The sequence below is a fragment of the Amblyomma mixtum genome, chromosome 1, assembly GCF_055824585.1.
Source record: "Amblyomma mixtum isolate Tamu chromosome 1, ASM5582458v1, whole genome shotgun sequence".
Classification (NCBI taxonomy): domain Eukaryota; kingdom Metazoa; phylum Arthropoda; class Arachnida; order Ixodida; family Ixodidae; genus Amblyomma; species Amblyomma mixtum.
The window spans coordinates 203,865,779-203,889,659 of NC_143012.1; the positions used below are offsets into that span (position 1 = coordinate 203,865,779).

The window sequence follows — 23,881 nt, forward strand, 5'->3', positions numbered from 1 at the left end:
GCCGTTTTTATCCCTTTACGAATGAGAATGTCGAGTTTGTCTTTTTCTGCATTGTGAAGCCGCAGATATGGCGCCACGTAGACTATCCTACTGATTACGAAAGATTGGACTAGCCTGAGGAGGTTAGCTTCTTTCATGCCTGCATGTTTGTTTGCAATCCGTTTCAGGAGTCTACAAGTTTGACTTGTGCTGGCCGCTAGCCTCTGAATAGTTTCCGAGTTCCTGCCGTTGGCCTGAATTCGTAGTCCAAGAACTCTAATGCTTGCCACCGTTGGTATAATGTTACCGTTGACCCTCAGTGTGATTCCCGGGTTATATGGTCCGTGCTGCTTTATACGCGGACGCTGGGGCGATCGCATTGGGGGGAGGAAGAGCGCTTCCGATTTTTCGGCTGAACACCTTAGCCCGATCGGTTCTAAGTACCTTTCTGTAACATCGATTGCTCGCTGGAGCGTCTGTTCAATTTGGCCGTCACTGCCCCTGCACATCCACAGAGTCAGATCATCTGCGTATAATGTGTGGTTCAGCCCCGGGATTTCGTTCAGCTGTGCGGGGAGACCAAGCATGGCGATATTAAACAAGGTCGGGGATAACACCGATCCCTGCGGTGTAGCTTTGTTGCCCAGTCGAATACCCTCCACTGTGTGTCCCCCCATACTAATAGTTGCCGTTCTGTCTGTGAGGAAATCACGTATGTAGTTGTAGGTGCGAACTCCGACGTCTAACGCACCCAGATTCTCCAGAATGGCCGAGTGCTTCACGTTATCGAAAGCTTTCGCCACATCTAGACCAACGACCACCCTGGTGTCTACTGTTGAATTGTATATGATGTGTTCTTTTAGCTGCAACATGACATCGCATGCAGACAAATGCGGTCTAAATCCGATCATGGTATTCGGATAGATACTATTGTCCTCCAAAAACCGGTTCAGCCGGGCCTGAATCACATGCTCCATCAGCTTGCCCACACCCGACGTGAGAGAGATGGGACGCAAGTGCTCGAAACCCGGCCGTTTCCCCGGTTTCGGGATGAACACGAGGTTCGTGTCCTTCCATGCCGCCGGCAGCCGACCGGCCTCCCAACACTCCTGCATGTAGGCTGCGAGATGTTGGATCGACGCGTCATCCAGGTTTCTTAGAATTCGGTTGCTGATCCCGTCTGGACCCGCTGCAGTCTTGGTTCTCAATCTGTTTATTTGTGCTCGGACTTCAGCAACCGTTATCGGGCTATCTAGGTCCGGGTTTTCCTGGCCCCCGTAATCCGGTAGTGGCTGTCCTGTACCGTTTGCGCAGCTCAAATACCGGTCCCGAACTTGAGATATGAGAGTAGCCGTGGTCCCGTAAAATGTATGTACTAGCTTATGAAGTTGTTGTCTGGCCTCCAGTTTGGACTTGTCCGGATCTAGAAGATGCCGAAGCAAGTGCCATGTACCTGCCTTCCCGATGTTTCGGTTCAGTTTGTCACATATGTTGCCCCAGTTTTTCCTCGTTAAAGCGAGTGCGTACTCTTCGATTTCTTTGTTAAGCACAGCCAATTGCCTTCGCAAGTTCCTGTTCCCCGTTTTCTGCGTGAGTCGTTTTTCGACATCCTTCTTCTTACGCCAGAGACTGACCATGTGACTATCTACTCCTTCGACGTCCTCGTCAACCTCCACCTCCTCCGTTGCTTCGCGGACCGATTGAATGACCTTTTTACTCCAATCGTCAATGTTACTGATGCCGTCCTCCTGACCCGTGCGGCCATTTCGGAAAGCCTCCCAGTTCACCGACGCTAGCTTCTTGTAGCGAACGACCGGTGGGCCGTTGTCTACTACAATTTCAATAATCTTATGGTCGCTGCCCAAGTCTTCGCCCGTGTTGCACCATGTGGCGGAGATGCGGCCTCCGGTGAGAGTTAAGTCCGGAGAAGTGTCCATCGAAACGCTGTTACCCTGGCGGGTTGGTTTCAGGGGATCCGTCAGAAGCACTAGGCCATTGTGTTGAATACTGGTCCATAGTTCGCGTCCTTTTACCTGCGTGTATCTGTACCCCCATGCCGAGTGATGCGCGTTAAAGTCCCCGACTATCAATAGGGGTCCTCCCTTCGCGATCACTCGCGCTTTTGCAAAGAGTTCATCGAAGCCGCATTGACGCTTTTGGCGTGGCGGGCTATATACATTAAGAACGAATAGACTTCTGAATTTTCTCTTTTGCGGGATTATCTCGATGAATATATGGTCTAGATTTGTAGTCCCGGTATCGTGCTGCAGCCCTGTTAAATTCTTTTTGACAAGGGTGACCACTCGCGTGTTGTCACCTCGCCCCGCGTACGATTTGTAACTCGCTAGCTTGGCGTTCTTACCGCACTCCTGCAACGCGATTACTTCGGGTTTGTCGATGTTCGTCAGAAACGTTTGGAGTACCGCGCGTTTGCGACCCAAGCCCCTACAGTTCCACTGCCAAATAGTATTTCTACTGGGACGCAGAGCCATTTTGAAGGTTATGAATCTCTTGATACACCCACTGAATTCTCTCATCTCTCCTCGCCATTTCGGCGCGCATCTCTTCCACAGCAACGTTCAGGTGTTCTAAAGCGGCCATAACTTGCTGCTGGAAACTTTTATCGTCCTGTTCCTTCTTATTGAATCGTCTTTCCAAACCTTGCATGCAGGTTTCAAGGTCCTGCTCGGGACCTCTTTTCTTTTTTGTTGCAGGAGGATTTTCCCTAGAGATCTCTGCGTGTTCCCTCTGCGGCGCCGCCGCCGCCGGCGTTTCGCTATTCATCGGCTGCGAAGCCGTGCCTATCGCCCTAACCTGTTCCTGCAGCGCCTTAACTTGCGCTTGTAACAATTGGTTCTGTTCTTTGAGAGCCTTGACTTCATCTGAGTCCCGAGAGACACTACTCACGTAATCCACTTTTATCGGTGCCTGCGGCTTCTGCTGCTGTTGCTGCTGCTTGAGTCCAGAGTCCTTCATCATCGTCCTGGACGGTGGCGGCTGCAGGCGCGGGAACGAAGCGGAACGGTCTCTTGGACGGCTCTTGGACCGGCCGTGAGACTCACTGCGGCCGTCTCGACGACTGAAGCGGACCTTCTGTTGCTTCTTGGCCTCCTCCTCGGCGGCTAACTTCTTGTTGGCCTCCTCCTCGGCGGCTAATTTTGCTTCCCACTGTCTTTTCTTGGCCACGTGTGGCGTACGGAAGAGTTCCTTACAGTGTTTGTCTCCCGTTAGATGGTCCTTTCCACAAAGGCGACACTTGGGAGTACACCGGTGATCTTCGGGTGGCGATACCACCCCACAGCCACAACACTTCGGGTGTTCACTATCGCACACATCGGAGCGGTGACCAAGTTCCCCACATCTGAAGCAAACTTCGTATCTCTTCTTGAACAGCCGGCACGGGGTGAGCATGCCTTCAATCCTGACAAATCTTGGAACTTCAGCTTCCAAAAAGGTGATAATAATGGTGGATGTCTTCCCCATCCGATGCACTCCAGCGATTGTTGGATTATGTGGATCTCTCTTCAATGCTTTGAACAACTGCTCTTCCGTAAATCTCTCACAGATCCCATGGACTACTCCTCGCCCACAATCTTCTGGTGCGACCAGGTAAGCCACCACTTCATGCGCCTCGTCGTCGAGTTTAAAGCTACGGATTGCGGCTACCTTCACGCCTCGACTAAAGTCCAAGGAATGAAAGAGCACCGTACCTAGCTTTCCGTTCACACACCATGAGTCCTGCTCCGACCAGCTTATTCCGGCAGCCTTGGCGAGGGCCTGACTGATCAGCGGCCCGACGTGAGTTTGATCACGGCTAGACCTTCACGAGGCCTAATAATCACCTTGATGCCTTCCTCCGGGAACTTCGGAAGATTCATAGCGATCGACCTTTCGGCCAGTTTCCTCCGAGCCGCTTTTGTAGGGCCGGGAGCGGCCCCCGCTGCCATTTTGTCTCCGGCTTCCCCGCGTCCGACGCGGCGCGGCGCCATCTTGGCCGCGTCCTTGGAACCTTCGAGAAGCTTGCGTCGGCTCTATACATCAACCTTTTTTTTTAGCGTTTGGACCTAACTGCTGTCATAATCTTCCGGGTCTAGATCCGTACCTTCGACGGTCACCTCCATCGACATGGTTGGTCCACAAAAGCGGCGGTAGACCGGCGGCGAAGGGGCCTCCGGGCCGGCCTCCCCGGCCGAAGACGTGCTAGGCCTAACGGACGCCTAGCGGTTTCCGGGTGGTCCACACAATATCGATAGTAAGAACCACACCGTTGCACTCACAGGGACAAATTTGGTATCCACAGGATCCTGACGTGTTGCGACGCACAATGGTACCATTGAATCCCATATCCAACGAAAACTTCCGGTGGAACGAGACAGAATTTGTGGAGCCGACGTGAAGCGCGTCCGCACTCCTCGGCCCCAGGTTGCCAACCTCTTATCCTCCAAAGAAATTCTAGCCGCCGCGGCCGGGATCGAACCCGCGTCTTTCGGGTCAGCAGCCGAGCACCATAACCACTGAGCCACCGCGGCGGCGGGAGCACAAGGGATTGCGGGAATAACCAACTAGACAACTTAGCAGTCATTGTTACGGGAAGCCTGCAAAATAGTTACACGTACCGGATTTTTAAGGCTTAACAGGGGGGAAACCAAGGTAATAAAAAAATCTCTGCCTCTCCCGTAACCGAGAGTAGAGTAAGCATGAAATGCAGGACGATGCAGAAGCGTACGCGGACACGACGAGACGCAGGCCTGACAAGAATGTATATGCAGCGCGTTCGAAACTGAAGTGCGTAGAGGCGAAAGCGTTTCCCGCAACACTTAGCCTGGATGGATGGATGGAAAAAACTTTATTGCTGATAAATTTAAAGTGTTCTTGACCCTTACGGGTCACTGGGCGCCGTGGTCGATCCTTGGTCCAGGATGCCGCACTTGACTGCTGCCATCGTGGCTCGGCGCACAAGGAATCGTTGCGCTTCCTCGTCCTCGCTGGCCAGCAAGTGCTCCCACTGCATCACACTCGGGTTTATTCTTGGTTCTGCACACGACGAGAAGACACAAAAACACTAAACATAGTATAGTGTGGGTTCCGGGACATGAGGGGATGAGGGGCAACGTGGCAGCAGACGAGTTAGCTCGAGGATACGTGAACCGAGCAGACTCAGCACTTTGCACCACAGGCACCTTTGACCCAGTTACCCCCACGTACTCAGATATACTCGATCATTACAGGGGTCAGCGGAAACGCTACCCAGCCACACAAAAGGCTCACCAAAGAGGAGGCGGTAGACTGGCGCAGACTACAAACCGGTACCTACCCACACCTTCACAAACTACACAAGATTTTCCCTACACAATATGCAGACGAATGTCCGTGGTGTCAGGGTAAACCTACACTTGAACATATCACTTAGCCTATGTGACACTGGTGACGTCATCACTGTATTACGTCGCACATAATCGATGATGAAGTAATGACAAATTACTAATTAGTGCATAATTACTGATTAATGACTAAATACTAATTAACTGCTAATTAATGACGCTTAAAGGGGCACCGCGATGATTTCCTCGGTGCCAGTTAATATCATTAAATAGATTCATCATGCTGTCCAGAGACCAGAGCAAAAAGAATTATTGAAATCGGAGCATGCAAACGAAAGTTATTCCACTCTGAAAATTCGAAATGAAAGGCTCATAGCATCCTCGATCGCCCGCACCGGTGCGCACCGGGGCGCCTTGGGGCGCACCTTCCATCCTCGATCAACTGCACCGGTGCGCACCCGCAGTCCTCGATCACCGGAAGCGCACCCTAGGTCAGTTTTTCGTTGCCCCGACTCGCACCCGGAAAATCGGCGGTTCGCAAGGGTGCAATGCCGGCAAGCTTTGCGGGACGCGTGCTGCGGACAAGCCGCCTTTACCCGTACACGGTGGCCCGTACTATCCTGCTCGTGTCTGCGCACAGACTCACGCGATGGAGCAGAGAATACGGTTGGTTGCCGCCATTGATGAACTGCTGTCAAGTTCGTCTGATAGCGAAGATGACATGATAATCGACTTGATAGCCTAAACACGGCGATAAACGACCGAAAATTCGTTTATCGGGTCGTCAGGCGCCTCGCCGATACCGGAGTGAGCGTCTGTTTACATTGCACTGCTTGGCATATATAGCTGCAGTGTGCATGGCCTTTGACATGTGAAATGTGTGATTTATTTGCAGTTCCGAAAGCGTGTGACCGGTGTTGCGGTTTACAATCAAATGCACGCGCCAGAAGAAAGGCACCCTGTAGGCGGCGCTGCATGCACGAGCCCCCGCGGGGTGCAGCTTGTCCTCGATGTTGACCCTCGCCGGTGCGCCACCGCCGCGGTGCGCAGGGAACCGCGCTGGTTTCGGGGCGCACCCGGTGCGAGGCGATCGAGGACGCTATCAGACGAAAGCGCACTTCACTCGCCCATTTCACTCACCCAGTACCGAGATTGGGCGCTACCAATCATAACCGCGCCTGGCGCACACGCAGCGGAAGCGTGCATGCAGTTGTTGCTTTGTCGGGGCTGTAAACACCCGCGCATTTTGACGGCGTCTTCCCCCCGTGTACACGACGCCGTACTCAGGGCAGGGGTGACTAACAACAAAGGAAGCTCCCCGAAGTTTCTTTTTTAGTGGACTGGAAGGCGGTGGGCAGTAGCCCTCCTCCCCCCCAAACTCGACTCCGGTAACTCCGGTCTCCTGTCCGGCCTTTCTTGTCGATTGGCTTTTTTTTTCGCTGCCGTCTTGGTATGGTCACGGCCGGTCTCGACGCGCGCGCTTTCTGGTTTGAGCCAAGGTTTTTAAGCATGAAATGCTTTTAGCCCCCGTTGTCGGCAGTGTGGTGACGTCACGCCGAGACCGAGAGCCATCATCCGGGCACTGAAATCCACTCATCCGGGCACTGAAATCCACTTATCCGGGCACTGAAATCCACTCATCCGGGCACTGAATTCCAGTCATCCGGGCTCTGAAACGAGAACATCCGGGCACCGTACGAGACTTAACGAGATTTGTTGTTGTTGTTGTTGTGACTGAGAGAAGGATGAAGAGGAAATTGCACGGGCCTGCTACTGGCTCGAGCCAAGCCACCACCGCTGCCACGTGCAGATAGAGGAGAGTTAAAAGATCAGAGAAAAGAAGTAAAGGAGAGAAAAGACGCGCGTCGCAGCAACAACTGCGTCCGCCGGAGCGGTCGCTGCTCAAAAAGAAGCGGCCGAAGCCGCGCTTGCCGAAGCGAGAACAGATGCTCCTCTTAACGCGATTTAACGAGACTCTCTAAGCCCTCCTACGCGACCGGCATGCAAGCGCCGGTTGGTCTCCAAACGAGACAAAAAATAACTGCTGCCAGTGCCTTCTCAATGTTTATCAAGATATCATTGGAGCTGTGGGTTTGATAATGCACGGAATTATAATTTCCGATTTCTAATAACGCGTGCACAAAGCACATAAATGCCACGTTACACTTCGTTGTCATACGTGATCCGGGGGAGAAGCGCTGCGTTCAAAGGGCAAGGCATCGCGCCGAACGGGAGGTGGCGTTCCTCCCTTCCTTTACGGTGCGGTTCGGGTGTCCACCGAGATGGCAGAGAATTACTGCGCCATTTCCTTTCCTCAAAAAACCTTGCGTTCAAATGGCAAGGCATCGCGCTGAACGGGTGGTGGCGTTCCTCCCTTCCTGTACGGTGCGGTTGGGGTGTCCACCGAGATGACATTAGGCCCGTAAACATTTCATGCTTACTCTACTCTCGTTTACGGGAGAGGCAGAGATTTTTGAACAGCGCTGGCTGCCACAAAGGTTTGAAGCGGAATGGAAAGTGTCGCCCCTAGCTGTATTCTTGTTAGTTTTCATTCGTTTTCCCTGCTTCTTTCCAGTTTTTGTGGCATGCGAAAAGCTTTCAGTACTCAGAGACATAATATTTTGGATTCATTTCGCAAGTATAAAGGAACAATATGCAAACTGGACGCCCAACCAATGAGAAAGGCAGCGCCCTATCTGGATGGCTCCTCATTTCCGCTGCCGCAAATGGCCGCCGCGTTGCGACACCATCGGCTCGAAACAAGCATTTCTAGCGAAGATTAAAATATCAAATATTATGATTTCGGTGATCTCATTGCGCGTTCGGGACTCGCAATGTCCCTTACTCTGCATACAAAGAATAAAGACCCCATGCTTTATCTACGTCGCAGGGCACCTTTAAGCTTCGCCTTTAGGAGTGTAACGTGACAGCGTGTTGTAGCGCTGCCAGGCAGTCCACGGAACGCCACCACCCGTTCGGCGCGATGCCTTGCCCTTTGAACGCGACGCTTTTTGAGGAAAGGAAATTACGCAGTAATTCTCTGTCATCTCGGTGGACACCCGAACCACACCGTACACGCAGAGAGGAACGCCACCATCCGTTCAGTGCGATGCCTTGCCCTTTGAACGCAAGGCTTTTTGAGGAAACGAAATGGCCCAGTAATTCTCTCTCATCTTGGTGGACACCCGAACCGCCCCGTAAAGGAAGGGAGGACCGCCACCACCCGTTCGGCTCAATGCCTTGCCTTTGAACGCAAGGCTTTTAGAGGAAAGGAAATGGCGCAGTAATTCTCTGTCATCTCGGTGGACACCCAAACCGCACCGTACAGGAAGGGAGGAACGCCACCACCCGTTCGGCGCGAAGCTACCGGCGCTTCTATGCCGGTCCTGTAGGAGGGCTTAGAGGGTCTCGTTAAATCTCGTTAAGTCTCGTACGGTGCCCGGACGTTCACGTTTCAGTGCCCGGATGTTGGCTCTCGGTCTCGGCGTGACGTGACTACATTGCCGACAACGGGAGCTAAAAGCATTTCATGCTTAATATTCTTTTTAGGTTGCAGAGAAAAAGCGGTACGCGTTTTCCTGGAGACTGCGTCTAAAGGGGGCGCTTTGACATTGGAATTAGCAAAAAGAAAAACAAGGATGACAACGCATTCACCAACAATATTAAAAATGCCAATAAGATTAATATTCTTGGACAATAAATCAGAGGCCCTCTATGTGCCATTCTCTATTGACTTCTGTATGACTATGCAAATTCTAACGTGGCAAAGCGAAGTCAGACAGATGCACAGGATTAAGGTAGAAAGATAGCATATCTAACAAGCCCCTAACCGGTACGCCGATGTTGTACTCGTACGAGGTGAGAATTCTAGCAACCAAAGACCAGCAGCAGCTGTATGCTCCGTTTCATACATCAGGTGCAACGCTGTCAAAGCTAGCGCTCTTTTTTGCGCAGCCTGCATCCGTGACAGAAAATAGTGCGTTGCTTGTGGTGAGCGAAAAATAACAAATGCATTGCCGACAGGCTTCGTGGGTAATACATTTGTCATCAACGTGACAAAAAACGATGATATTGCGAGCGAATCGGTCGAGATCTGTGATTTTGTATTTTGCGTGTGTCGTCTTTTAAGCATGAAATGCTTTTAGCTCCCGTTGTCGGCAGTGTGGTGACGTCACGCCGAGACCGAGAGCCATCATCCGGGCACTGAAATCCACTCATCCGGGCACTGAATTCCAGTCATCCGGGCACTGAAATCCACTCATCCGGGCACTGAATTCCAGTCATCCGGGCACTGAAATCCACTCATCCGGGCACTGAAATCCACTCATCCGGGCACTGAATTCCAGTCATCCGGGCTCTGAAACGAGAACATCCGGGCACCGTACGAGACTTAACGAGATTTAACGAGACTCTCTAAGCCCTCCTACGCGACCGGCATGCAAGCGCCGGTTGGTCTCCAAACGAGACAAAAAATAACTGCTGCCAGTGCCTTCTCAATGTTTATCAAGATATCAGTGGAGCTGTGGGTTTGATAATGCACGGAATTATAATTTCCGATTTCTAATAACGCGTGCAAAAAGCACATAAATGCCACGTTACACTTTGTTGTCATACGTGATCTCTTAGGGGCTTCGCGCATCGAAGCAAAGGCGCACAGGGGCCCGGGGGAGAAGCGCTGCGTTCAAAGGGCAAGGCATCGCGCCGAACGGGTGGTGGCGTTCCTCCCTTCCTTTACGGGGCGGTTCAGGTGTCCACCGAGATGGCAGAGAATTACTGCGCCATTTCCTTTCCTCAAAAAACCTTGCGTTCAAATGGCAAGGCATCGCGCTGAACGGGTGGTGGCGTTCCTCCCTTCCTGTACCGTGCGGTTCGGGTGTCCACCGAGATGACATTAGGCCCGTAAACATTTCATGCTTACTCTACTCTCGTTTACGGGAGAGGCAGAGTTTTTTCCATTTCACGTTTTCGCTGTCCCCGCTGGCCGCCGTGTTTACTCTTTCTGTCCGCCTCCCTTTTACTTTTGAGAAAATGGCGTCCAGCTCAGCGGCGTGACGACAATTTGGACCAATCTGAAACGCGACAAATACGCCTTGCTCGTCGGTAAATTAGTTTTTGAGGAAAGGAAATGTATCTGTCATATCTCGGTGGACACCTAAACCTCGCCGTAACGGAAAGGGAGGAAGATGGAGCGACGCGTTAGACCGGACGGCCACAAAACAGCGCGGAGGGATACACCTCTCTTTATTTTTTTCTGTGGACTACTTCCGTGGCCTTCACCGCGTTGCACATGATGTATGAAACGGAGTATAGTTCCGCTCGGGAAAAATCTCTGCCTCTCCCGTAACCGAGAGTAGAGTAAGCATGAAATGTTTACGGGCCTAATGTCATCTCGGTGGACACCCGAACCGCACCGTACAGGAAGGGAGGAACGCCACCACCCGTTCAGCGCGATGCCTTGCCATTTGAACGCAAGGTTTTTTGAGGAAAGGAAATGGCGCAGTAATTCTCTGCCATCTCGGTGGACACCCGAACAGCACCGTAATGGAAGGGAGGAACGCCACCACCCGTTCGGCGCGATGCCTTGCCCTTTGAACGCAGCGCTTCTCCCTCGGGCCCCTGTGCGCCTGCGCGGCTTTGCGTCGATGCGCGAAGCCCCTAAGAGATCACGTATGACAACGAAGTGTATCGTGGCATTTATGTGCTTTTTGCACGTTATTAGAAATCAGAAATTATAATTCCGTGCATTATCAAACGCACAGCGACTGATATCTTGATAAACATTGAGAAGGCACTGGCAGCAGTTATTTTTTTGTGACTCCTTTGGAGACCAACCGGCGCTTGCATGCCGGTCGCGTAGGAGGGCTTAGAGAGTCTCGTAAAATCTCGTTAAGTCTCGTACGGTGCCCGGATGCCGTTACGCTGCCCGTCGAGCCAGCGGATCATCGAGCTTTTCCTGTCCAGGCGGGCCCCCGGATCCAGCGTCCCGGAGGTCCTGCCTGCCGTCCTGCTGCCCGGCGCCGCGCTCCTGCCGTGGTGACCCGGGCCCCGTCGCGATGGAGAGACCCTGCCCTGCAGTGCGCCCCACAAAGGCGCAATGCTTTTTGTTTACTGTGCCGGAACCTGTTCCGGCCGATCGCCTCGTCGACCTGCTCGAGGAGGTACTCGGAGTCGGGGGGCTGACATATATGCAGCACCTTGGTGGTTTACGTTTCCTGGCGGCCGTGGCTTCCATGGCGCAGGCAGTGAAAATGGTGGCGTTGGGCTCGCTGCTCATCGCCGGAAAGGAGGTGCCACTGGAGCAGATGGGGGTTCCAGTGGTGCACGTGACGGTTTTCCGTCTCCCCCCGTGCGTCAGCGACGAGGACCTCGCCGCGGCGTTCCAACCGTACGGGAAGGTGCGCGCCATCACCGAGGTCGCCTTCCAGTCCAGGAACCGCATCGGGAACGGGACGCGCCTGGTGAAGCTCGAGATGACCCGGGCTCCGCCGAACTTCCTGACGGTGGCCGGTGTTCGAGCCATGATTGAATACCGAGGCATGAAACGCGTCTGTTCCCGGTGCGGCGCCGAGGGCCACTTCGGCGCTACGTGCAAGGCGGTGCGCTGCGGCCGGTGCGGCGCGTACGGACACATCGGCGCCAACTGCAAGCCGGTATGCAAGAGGTGCGGAGGCGACCACCCGTCCTCCGACTGCGTCGTGCCGCGGTCCTACGCGGCGGCCGCGGCTGCTGCGGCAGCCAGACCTTCCCAGGAGCCTGGTGTGCAACCCGGGCCGAAGGCGCCACCTGAGGGGGCTGGCGCCGGTTCGAGCGGCGCGGCACAGGAGGCGGCGGCGAGCCCTCTCGAGGGGGCTGACGTGCGGGACGACGCCGCGACCAAGCTCGATGACGACCAGGCGGGCACGGAGACGGCGGGCACCTCGTCCGGCCAATCCGCGACGGAGCTGTCCACGGGCAACTCCGACGTCGCGGAATCGACCTCGTCCGAGCCTGACGACTCGCAGAGCGAGTCCTCTTTTGTGGAACCTCCGAGTTTGGAGGTTTCGCTGCTTGACGCGCCCACGGCGGCGCAGCACGAGGGCACGGGCACGGACACCACGTCGCCTGGCTCGCCCTCCCCCAGTGACGCCCTGCACACACCCGTGAAGGACGCCCCGAGCAGCGACGGCTCAAGCGAGTCGCGACCGAAGCCGCCGCACATCCCGGTCGCCCTGCCGCCGCAGGGCCCGTGCGCAGCTAAGTTGGTGCGGGGGGCGCGCAAGGCTCTCGAGCTCGACGACCCCAAGCGCCAGCTCTCCTCGTCGTCGGACGGCGGCGCGACCTGCTCTTCGGCCACCCAGGCGCCGAAGAAGAAACCGAGGACTGCAGACGACGACGGCGACGGCGTCCACATGGACGTCGAGGGAAACGAATAGCTTCCGCCATGGCGCCGCCTCGCCGGACTTCAGGCCCTATCGGGCCTTTTCCTCCTCCCCTCCCTGCTCGGCGGCCGCCCGAGCGCCGTTCTTTCGACGCTCTACGGCGCCGTTATCTTTTCGGCGCGCTGGCTCCGTCGGCGCGTTTGGCGAACGATGGACGGTGTTTGTGCGGTGGAGTGTGTTGGTGCGTGTGTGGCTGTGTGTTGCTGCCGCAGCCGCGCGCATCGGCCGGACCTTTCCACCGCGCAACCATCAGCACCGCTTGGCATCGTCGTCCCGCCACCGCGGGGCCGCCAGCCAGGACGCCAGCAGGGACCCGGGACGCCTCCCAAGCGCCTCAACGCCCCCCCCAGCGCCGGTGTATCAACGCACTCGCAGACTCTATCCGCAGAACTGTACTGTGAGTCCGTCAGCGTTTTGTTATGTTTACTTGTTTCGTTGTTTATTTTTGTTACATTGCTTCCTTTATTTTCATGATGGCTGTTTTTCGTTTCGCCTCCTTTAACGCGCAGGGTTTTCGCTCTCCCGATAAGCAACGGGATGTGCTTCACCTTGCGCGTTCGTACCAAATTGATGTTTTGTTTTTGCAGGAGTGTAATTTTCGCACCCCTGCAGACGTTGTTTCTTTCCGTTCACGCTTTCATGTCGATGCTTTCTTTTCCTTGACGGACTCACGGTCTTGCGGTGTGGGAGTTGTTTTCCTCACGCCGGCTTTCCGCGCAGGTGCGCATTGTAACTTTGGTTACGATGGTCGAGCACTGGTGGTGGACATTTTCCTCGACGGGCGGAGGACTCGCTTTGTAAACCTATACGCGCCCGTCACGCGATCTCTGACAGGCGAGTTTTTCCGTTCTCTTACATCCCACCTGCTTGAATCCGTGTCATATGTCCTGCTGGGGGATTTTAATTGCGTCCTAGACTCGTGGCGTGACATTCAGGGCCCCGGTCATGGTGCATCCAATTATTACGCCAAAGAGCTAGGCAAACTGGATCGCCAGCTGCACCTTACGGACGCGTGGGTCGAACCAACGTGGGTCGAACTGCACGGGAACCTTTTCGTGGCCACACGTGCTAGGGGCCGTAGCGCCAGTCGAATCGACCGGGTGTACCTACCTCCAGCCCTCGTGCCGCAACTAATATCCTGCGAGGTAGTGCCATTTCCACCAGGCGCCCGAGCACTCAGCGACCACTTACCTGTCGCGGTATCCTTGAGGTGCGCTTCGGGCCGAATTGCGACCTTCTCTACTTGGAGAATGGACGTCTCACTCTTGGTGGACGACCAGAGCATTCGCGACATCCGTGCAGATTTGGTGAACTCTGTTGCCCTCTTTGAGTTCAGTCCCTTGATTTGGGACGCCCTGAAAACACGATGGCGAGAAGTTCTCATTCGGGCTGGCAGAGCAAAGCACGCGCGGAAGACTGCGGCGCTCAACGACGTGCTACGCCGCATGCGTATCGTGAAGCAAGGGGGTGAGCTCACCTTTGCGATGCGAGAGTGCCTGGACACTCTTCGCGTCCGGTACCACCGCATCCTGGAAGAGGGGTCCCAGGCCTCCTGTACCGCAGCGAATCTCCGCATGCCGTCGCAGGAACGCGCTGACCTCTTTCACGCGAACAGCTGCCGCCACAAGAGCGACCGACCGGCCCGTATTGGAATCGTAACTATGCCAGATGGCACGATTTCCGAGCAGGTCCAAGACATCGAGCACGTCTTCCGTGATCACTTTGCCCATCTCATTGCGTCGCAAGGCCTGTGCGAGTGGGATGGGTTTGACGCTGCTGTAGACGCCTTTTGCGCCGCCCTTCCCCACGCGCCCGACGACGCGGAATCGGCTCTTTGCGCTCGCGCCACGCGGGAGGAGGTCTACGCAGTCTTAAGCGACATGAATCGCGCCTCCGCACCCGGATCAGATGGTCTAGTCTCCGGGTTTTACTACACCTTCTTTGATGTGCTCGGGGACTTCCTCACGCATTTGGTGAACGCTTTCCTCGAGGAAGGAGCTAAGCCACAGTGAAGTTCGCGGTGCTGTAGTTTGTTTGCCGCATCCTGTCGCGTAGTGGAATGCCCATTATGGGCTTTTCTTGGGCCCTCCGCACAACCGCACAGAAAGGGGTCAGTGAACCCAGCGGGAGAACGGAGGCGCCGAATGGCGGGGGATTACAGGAGACGTCAAACTCCCCTCATGGACTCAGTCGTTAGGCGGCATCCTGTGTGCACGTGTGTACGGCGAGGCTGACCCGCGTCACAGTGCGTGGCTCTTTGTACCATGTATGCAGCGGCATGCTTTGACCTATTGTCACGCTAGCTGCAGGCATGAGGAGCGACGATGGGAAAGAGATGGATTGAAGTGGCTTTCCTCGAACTTGGGGCAACCGGACGTTGGGAAAGCGAGTGTTCGCGAAGCTCGCAGCGGGAAAGCATAATTATCCGAAATCGTGATGGTGGAAAGTGTGCATATGTGTACAGTGTCGCGATGAGTTACCTTCTTTCCCCAATCATTCATTGGTTGTGTTATTCTTTCCCCAATTGCTGATTGGTGGTATTTTCCTTTCCCCAATAAGTTATTGGGTGGATGTTTGTATAGTACTTGATTGGTTATTCTCCCACCGAGGGCGGGGACATGGGATTTAAAACCCGCTGCTTCGGCAGGACCGAGGGCTGGTTTCGTCCCGTAGAACTACGAGCCAGTCAAGTGTAAATATGTTTTCTCCTTGCTTGTATCTTCCTTTGTGCTTTTAATTGTTATAAAAAGTTTAACCTCTCCAGAAGTGTCCTCCTGCAATGTGATTGAGCAAAACGAATCTTCAAGACGTCAAGAATCCTACAACAATCATCTTTAACTAAATTTCCCTCTACGAGATCAAGAGGGAATCCAACTGCCACCGTCTTTCGGTGCGGGCCGAATCGTGTTGATACCAAAGCAGGGAACGACGTCGTCATGCCCGGCGGCGTGGCGGCCGATAACCCTGCTCAATACTGACTACAAACTGGTCGCTCGATTCTCGTCGCTCGCTTGCGTCTTCTTTTGCCAAACCTCGTTAGCCCCTTCCAGGCTTGCGCTGTTCCTGGCCGTTCGGTCTTTGCGTCGCTCACGCTCACGCGCGATGTGTTCGCATACGCACACGCGAAAAGGACTAGCGGGGTTTTTGTTTCCTTAGACCAAGCTAAGGCCTTTGATAGAGTAGAGCATCGCTACTTATACTCGGTTTTGCGGTGCTTTGGGCTGCCTGCCAGCTTCATTGAGCGCATCAAATCGTTGTACTCGGGCCTCACGGCCGAACTCTTGGTGAACGGGTCAGTCACCGCTCCTTTCCCCGTAACACGTGGCGTGCGCCAGGGATGCCCTCTTTCTCCAGCTCTGTTCGTCCTGTCTTTGGACCCCCTGCTGCGCAGCGTCGCCTCCAACGAATGCATCCGCGGCTTTCCATTGACAGGACAGGAAACAATCGTCGTCTCGGCCTATGCCGACGATATTTCAATCTTCGTCCGAGACGCCCGGAGTTTTGAGGCCTTCCTGGCCGTATTTACTACTTACGCGGCGCTGTCTGGTGCCGAGCTCAACGCCAGCAAGAGCAGGGCACTTCGTTTTGGGACCTTCAGCGATCCCCTCCCGGTGCCCATTCCTTTCGTGGACGGGGTCCGAGTGCTAGGAGTCCTTTTTGAGCACAGCGGTGTGTCGTCCCGGACATGGGATGAAGTTGTTGCTCGCACGACGAGCGCGCTAAGGATGGCAGCGCAGTTCGGCCTCTCCATGGAGGCCAGGGTGAGCGTCATCAAGGGCCGCGCGTGCGCCTTTGCCCACTATGTGGCCCGCGTAGCAGTGATGCCGCGTCGTACGGCGGGTCGGCTCGCGTCCCTTGTGGGCGCCTTTGTCTGGGACGGTGGCACGGCGCAGGTCGCTCGACGCCTTTGCCAGCTGCCGCCTTCTAGAGGAGGACTCGGGCTGCCCTGTGAAGCCACCATGGCGCGTGCGCTCAGCGCCAAGCTCGTAACCACGCTGGTGGAGAGCGACGCATACCTTGGGCGTTCGCTCATGTTTTATTGGATGAGCACAGTGCGGCGCTTCTTCACCACTGAGCGCCATATAGGTCCACAGGCCGAGAGGCCTCTGCGCTTCTATAGAGCGGCTGCTGGTTTTAAGCAGTCTGTTTGTTCTGACTTGCCAGGAGTCGACCTGACTGAGACGCCCGCGTCTCGGCTGAGCGAGATGATCGCGTGCGTGCGCCTTGGCGCCGACGACCAGCGGCGCACCGCGGTACGCAAGTGGCGCACGTGGTGCACAAGTCGTCTCCCTCCGCAGGTTCGCGACTTTGAGTGGAGGAGGAGATGGAGAGTCCTCCCCACGCGCGAACGCCTCTTATCATGGGGCCTTGTGCCCAACGCCCAGTGCGCGCAATGTGGAGCGCGAGAGACAGCGCGACACACTTTCTTTGAGTGCCGTGCTGCCCGGATAATGTGGTGGCAGGTGTATCGGATGTTTTCAGTTCGTGCCGGGCCAGGCATCCGGCAACCACGGGATTATTTTGGCAAACTAGTGTTTATGTCCGCTATGTTTGTTTTGTGGCGTCGCCGCTGTCTGCCCGAAGCCCGGCGTCAACCGGCGACGGCTATGTACCCTGCGTTGCAGAGCCTGCGTCTCCTCATCTGGCAATACCTGTCTGAAAGGCTTGCAGCGGATGGGGAGGCGCGGTTTCTGCGACGGTGGCACACACGCTTCTTTGTCGTGCACGAAGGTCGGCTGGTTATGCCGGCGCTGCGGTATTAGCCGGGCCGACCCCCCCCCCCCCCCCCCCCCTCTCTTTACCGACTATGCTGGTTTGTTCGAGGATGGTGGTGTATAATTTTGAAAGGGCCAATCACCCTGAGAAAGATCCTTGCCCCCCCCCCCCCCCCCCGCCGTGCGTCGTTGCTACGGGAGGCTGATTCTTCTTTGTCCAGTGTTCGTTCTATGCACTATATATAGGCTGTAATTTGTGATATGTACGGTGTGTTAAAATAAGGTCATGGTGTTTCTGGGTGGCCACCTGCTTTGTATACATTTGTTTTGCCTTCAGTCATGAGTGTGTTTCCAATGTTTTGTTTGTTTGCACTGTTGAATAAACTTCCCTTTTATTCAGAGCCCGGATGACTGGAATTCAGTGCCCGGATGGGTGGATTTCAGTGCCCGGATGAGCGGATTTCAGTGACCGGATGAGTGGATTTCAGTGCCCGGATGATGGCTCTCGGTCTCGGCGTGACGTCACCACACTGCCGACAACGGGGGCTAAAAGCATTTCATACTTAAAAGTTCGCCTTTCAAGCTGCCCAAGACAGAGCTTCACGTTGTGCTTGGTTCTAAGATAAGCGCCAGTGGGTACGGGCGGCAGTTGAAAGACAGCGCGGCTCCCGTTTTTCAGCGTAATTCACACGCCGTGATCAAGCTCGTTATATGCGTCTTTGCTACTTGTTATCTTGGGCGCGAAGTGAGTGATGTTTTTCATAAAGCACGGATGAGAGCGCTGTAATCGCGGCGCATTCGGGCGCACAAAGCATACTGTCACGTGGTATTTTTTAAACTCCGCGGGCTTTCGTTTCTGCCGCATGAAAACGGCCACGTTGAGTCTATCTCGTTTCAAGTGCCTGGGTTGGACATTACTTCTGGAGCTCCACAACATTCCTACTGACGCCTGAACGTTTCAAGCAATATTTGAAATATTTTTTTAATCTCAACTAGTCACTCAAATAGGACGAGCGAAAAAAAATGGTACTGTAACTTTAAACAAACCCTAACAACATCCATGCCATTTCAGTTCTGAAGTACGCTTAGGTTTTTTTCTAAACCTTGCTCCAAGTTAGCTGGGACACCCTGTATATAGCGGTAGGTTATATTCTGCGCATTTCCTTACGCAACATTTATCAAAATGCAGTGACTTGAGCGGTTAGTATTTGATGCCAAGCACTCGAAAGCAGCGACTCCCGAAGGACAAGCGCAGGAGAAACACACACGCGTGAAACTGGCAAATGCTTGCCGCTCTACATCCAACATCTTTTTCTTTCTCAAACTTCGCAGCCTTTGCACCGGAATTCGTCACGGACACCATGGGCAGGGGGCAATGCGAGATGCCTTGAAAATTTCCCCGCACCTAGGACACGAGCACTGAGGTACCGAACTCAAATGGCCCCAGCAGCAGCGCGCACACTCGCTGTCCGCTACGGGCGCACCCGCCTCAGAGCCGCAAAGCCACTCAAAGGTGGAGTTATAAGACTCCCTGCAACTTCGCGATAGGATAAAGAGAGAGCGAGTGAGAGAGAAAGAACGGAAGAGCCAGCAGAGGAGGAACAGATATATAGGCAGCAATAAAAAAGAGACAGTGCGCGTAATGAGGAGGGACGTAACAGCAACGCCACCACTAGTGTCACGTGACTAGGTCGGGCGGGTGTGCACATGGGTGTGCAGAAACGCTCCTTTCTGACGAGCCCACATGCCGACGTTGGAAAGTGCGAGGGGTGTACACGCGGAGATGCAACGACCTTGTCGCGGCAATGGCAGCATTTTGTCGTTGTCTTCGCTTGTATGGCGTGATGGGAAGTTATCAGCATTAGAGCGTAAGCCCGCCTTGATTGCCGTGTGTTTCAGACCGTGCGAATTTAAGCTGAAACCACATGGGGCGTTTTTCGCGAGCGAAAAACGCGACGCGCGGCCAACGCCCGCGTTGCTGCCGACGCGCTAGCACCCGCTCGAGAAAAGTGAAGCGGCGCTGTCGCGCCGCGTTTTTTCGGGTTGCCAGACCACACAACTGCCAACGAGGTGAATTATCTGTTACCGCATATACAATATGCCCTTTAAATTACAGGAGACTACAATAAAAATAATCTTCATGTGATTATACCTCGTTAAAGGTTGTCTTGTGCATGTTGGCCGAACACTACGCGCGAATGAACACGATGCGTGAATGCACGTGGCCCTTTGGACGTGCTCAACAGTAAAGCCAGCTCCTCCGAGGAAAGAGTTTTTCTTCCTCCATGCCAAAAAGGTTCCCCCCAAGGTTCCCCCCCGAGATGCGCGGAGATCAGAGCCATCTGTTGGCAAACCGAAAAACCAAAATTACACGTTCCTGCACGCTAGCGGTGTTTCAGTGCTTCGTCTGGCGTTTCACAGGTGTGTACTCTGTTTCCTGTTCTGCCACTTGCGCCTCCCTACGTCTCTGCCCCCCGCTCCTGTGCTTGCCCTCGTGTGTTGCCGGCTGCTCTTGCAATGCTCTTCAAATGCAATTAAAACGTTCCATCGGCGCCGTTGAAGCGGTCATTTCGCTGCCATTTTCCCGGTGTCTCCAGTAACGATGGCATTGGCGCCGCTGCCCCTTTGTTGTGTTCACCGACCAGCGTGCTGCTGCGAATACCGAACGCGGTGGGCGTGAGACCGGGGAAGAAGTAGCGCATTCCCCCTTCTCCATCGTGTAAGCACGAATTTCTTTCGAATGTCAAGTAAGCCAGCGCTTTGAATTCGTATAACCGCGTGTCGTGTTATCTTTCGTGTCATGTTGGTTGTTGTGATCTTTTGTTTCATGTTGGCTGCCTTGTGGCACTTACTGCGTTGTCTTCTTAGCTGCTTCCTTCACTGACGACAGCGTGCCATTTAATCACGTTCGATTCGCCTTGCTTATCCGCAGGAAGCACGGAACATTAAAATAATGTTATAAATTTGTTATGTGTTTTGAAGTAGCATTATTTCTTCCTTTCGAACGCTACATCATGCTTTAAGATTAAAAAGTAGCGTGATGTTTTTTACTACAAACCCTAGTTACCATTCCAAGTAGACAATATTCAAATGATGACTTTTAAATGTCATTATGATCATTGTTTAAGATCACCAAATAATGTTTATGTTCTACAATGATTATCCGTTGAATGCTCAAAATGGGCTTTTTCTGGGTATATTCTACTAAAAGTTATAACCGTGACTATAAAAGTGCTTTACAAGTATCAGTGCTTCCCAAAATTTTTCCAGCTTTTTTTTTTACGGTCAAGGTATTTTCTAACTAGCTGTATGTCACACCTAAGTCTATTAAATTGTGCCTGCCATATACTGCATGCACGCCACTGTTATTTTGTTTTGTTCGAAAGCTTTGCTTCCTACCCATTCCCTACTGTTGCTCACGAGACGCCCACCAGTAATGGCTACATAATCTTGACCCCATGGCATCCGTTCGGAGGTGCGGGCATGAGTTGCCTGTTGTGCTGTATTGCGGAGGCCACATTTCACTTATCATTGCGGAAACTAAAAGAGCTTTTTTCGTGGCCAGTATTTCTGCCCTGTGTAAAAGAGGGCAAGGACGGATAGGGCTCGTTGGTAATCCGCCGAGCTTAAATGAAACCAAAAACTCCAGCGTGGAAGGGGAATACAGGTAATGACAGCGTTGCATGAGTATGAAATACGCAGACGTGGGTACGATCCCGGCCGCGGCGGCCGAATTTCGATGAAGGCGAAATTCTGGAGGGCCGTGTACTGTGCGACGTCAGTGCACGTTAAAGAACCCCAGATAGTCGAAATTTCCGGAGCCCTTCACTACGGCGTCTCTCATAGCCTGAGTCGTTTTGGGACGTTAAACCCCGATAAACCAAACCAAACCAGTATGGAATACGCTCTGTACATGTGCTCTCATACCCGGACATTTTGGGCAGGGAGATATAATCATGTCCTTCAAGCTAACAGAGCTTTGGTAGGTTGAAGAGAGCGTTATTCTGAAATTACTGCACGATGTGCACTCGTCGACAATACGGCTTTGCCTAATGTTCTTGTAGTCTCATTCTGTTTTCTATTTAAATGTTCAGCAGATTGCAATTTCCGAAAAGATGGGTGCGCAATATATTTGGTGACACTATAGTGAGAAATATAAAGGGTCTGGGTCGCTTCTCGTTGCAGAAAGGCTACGACATGGAGTCGGCGTGTAGCGATCACGGAGGCATCGAAAGGAAAATCCGTTGTCTGGATTCTGGGCGGATTGGGGCCAGGATAAATAAGCTACTGGCTACGTTAAAGCACAGTGGGTTGAACCTGAAGACACCTTGTGGCCGTACAAGCTGCTGCTTAGCGAGGCACTTGCCCGTCCTGAACAAAACCTTGTACGAGGCGGCGATGCAGCTCACAGAACACTCCCCGGGAGCCCTGACGTTGAGCACCATCCGAAGCGTTGACGTGGACGTCGCGCGTTCCGACAACTCCATAATGGAAGCTGCCATCCTGATCTGCTGGCTGCTGACACACCACCACTGCATCAGGCGCCTTGTCCTGCGAGCCGGTGCAATTCCCGTATCGTGCTTTCCAGCTTTGCTCAGCGAGGCACTAGTGGCTAACAAGGGCCTCGTGGAGGTTCTAGCCCACCCATTAGAATTTATCGAAACCTCTCGGCACGTTTGCGAGTGCCGTGTTCTGGGTAATGCTTTAGGAAAAATATCGCTTGGACTCGTGTGTTTGGATGTGACACCTCTCATAATAGACCAGAATTTCGCGGAAGCCATCGCCAGTGCAATTTGCCGGGGTAACTTGCGCCGCCTGGTGCTCTGGAGTGAAATGTCAGTCACAGTCGCGAAGAAACTATTCTCGGCTTCAACCGCTTCTATGAACTTGAGCTCCTTAGAGATCACTGGCTGTAAAGAGTTCTCGGAGCCGAATGCTGTAGTCCTCGCTGCCGCGCTGAAGCGCAACAAGACACTTCAGAAACTCTCGATAGAGCCTGTGGAAGAGGTTGCGGTTGGTATCATCCTCGCTTCCCTGGAACACAACGGCACTCTGAAGGAGCTGTGCCTTGCTTCTCTTAGTTGGCTCCCGGTTTGCCTCTCGACACTGTGGGACGGCCTTCAAGCACTGCGGGCCAACAGAGGACTCAGCTGTGTCAAGATTACCAGCACGAGATTTGACAACACCTTCGCTATGGTAATCGCAGACATTCTTCGGGAAAACAACACGCTACAGGAGCTAGATCTCTCCAGCAACCGGATCGGGAATACCGGAGGTCGTGCACTGGCTAATGCCTTCATTCTAAACTCATCACTGAGGCGTTTCGACATCTCCTATAACCGAATGACTGGCGAAGCACTGGTGCAGAAATTCGTCGATTGCCTGGCTGTAAACAGCAGCCTTGAGTTTGTACGCCTCGGCGGTATTCACGTTTCTGAACAATGGCAGCCCGCATGGCCTCCGGCAGGGAATGTACATGCTCGTCTCCATGTGACGTGGAACACATATGGACTCGAAGGCTGCGCCCAGCGTCTGCGAGAAGACGACGAGTTCTCTCGACTGTGTGTTGGGTGGACAGCTGACGCCGGTTCCTCTGCAATCGTGGAGTGGTTCTCCGCGGCTCGGACGATGTGTGCCTCGCTGACAGAACTCACCATCCTGTGCCCTAGGCGCGTTGAGTCGGTGAGCTCTGCTGCTGCGGTTGTGTCCTTTTTGGAGGCTACAAATTCTCTGAAGAAGCTCGTCGTAATTCCGACACTCCGCTCGGACACCTTTGTCACTGCACTCCTCAGCGGCCTCGCCCGCAACAAAAGTGTCTGCGATGTGGAGATCCAAGAACACCTCTCAAGCACCGCAGACGTCAAGGCTCTTCAGGCTACTTTTCGTGCGAACCGAAGCCTGCACCGCCTCAAGTTCGCAAAATACTGTCTCGGCAGCAAGGCTGTCGGCTTGCTGACTCGTGCTCTAGAGGACAATTTTGTGTTTTTGACATTCGAATTCGAAATCTTCGATTCCGGGGACAATATGCGTTCTCTCCAAACCGTCCTGAACCGGAATCGGTCTTTTCTGAATCGCGCAGTGGAGTACGTGTTGGGCATGGCAGTGGATTCTCGTTCAGTGGCAGCTCTTGAACTACTCTCCGCGTGTGACTCGCTCATCGGTGCAGTGTCCGACGCCTCAGGCAAGACGCGCGAAGAGAGCAAGTTCTTGGTGCTTGAAGCAGTCCGCCGAAAAAACTCTTCTTCCAAAGTATTCAACTCAGTGCCCACGTAAAAACGTGTGGCTAGGAAATTGCAGTTTCAAACACAGTGATCAGCTTAGATGATTGTGCTGTGTGAATGGCATTGTTTTCCTGAAAAGGCAGCAATGAATTGATCATGATTTAGAGCACAAATCAGATGGTGACAAAATAAACATGGGTCGTGTGTTTTCTCCCCTCATCCTAGTC

At 53.7% G+C, this 23,881-nt stretch overlaps 3 protein-coding genes across 3 annotated transcripts; 2 read left to right on the plus strand and 1 right to left on the minus strand.

Moving 5' to 3' along the window:
* Positions 1-555: 555 nt before the first annotated feature.
* LOC149370596 (uncharacterized) lies at positions 556-3,776 on the minus strand. The gene has a single exon (XM_089562307.1). The coding sequence runs from the start codon at positions 3,460-3,462 to the stop codon at positions 2,452-2,454; it is 1,011 nt and encodes a 336-aa protein (XP_089418433.1). The 5' UTR covers positions 3,463-3,776; the 3' UTR covers positions 556-2,451.
* Positions 3,777-11,173: 7,397 nt separating this feature from the next.
* Positions 11,174-13,241, plus strand: LOC149370597 (uncharacterized). The gene has a single exon (XM_089562309.1). The coding sequence runs from the start codon at positions 11,354-11,356 to the stop codon at positions 12,710-12,712; it is 1,359 nt and encodes a 452-aa protein (XP_089418435.1). The 5' UTR covers positions 11,174-11,353; the 3' UTR covers positions 12,713-13,241.
* Positions 12,712-23,840, plus strand: LOC149370598 (uncharacterized). Its single transcript, XM_089562308.1, has 2 exons — positions 12,712-13,115; positions 21,619-23,840. Exon 2 carries the CDS (start codon positions 21,631-21,633, stop codon positions 23,704-23,706), a length of 2,076 nt encoding a protein of 691 aa, XP_089418434.1. The 5' UTR covers positions 12,712-13,115; positions 21,619-21,630; the 3' UTR covers positions 23,707-23,840.
* Positions 23,841-23,881: the final 41 nt, after the last annotated feature.

Excerpts from the sequence above, each read along its gene's own strand:
- LOC149370596 (XM_089562307.1), bottom strand. The coding sequence starts at position 3,462 with ATGGGGAAGACATCCACCATTATTATCACCTTTTTGGAAGCTGAAGTT.
- LOC149370597 (XM_089562309.1), top strand. The coding sequence starts at position 11,354 with ATGGAGAGACCCTGCCCTGCAGTGCGCCCCACAAAGGCGCAATGCTTT.
- LOC149370598 (XM_089562308.1), top strand. The coding sequence starts at position 21,631 with ATGGAGTCGGCGTGTAGCGATCACGGAGGCATCGAAAGGAAAATCCGT.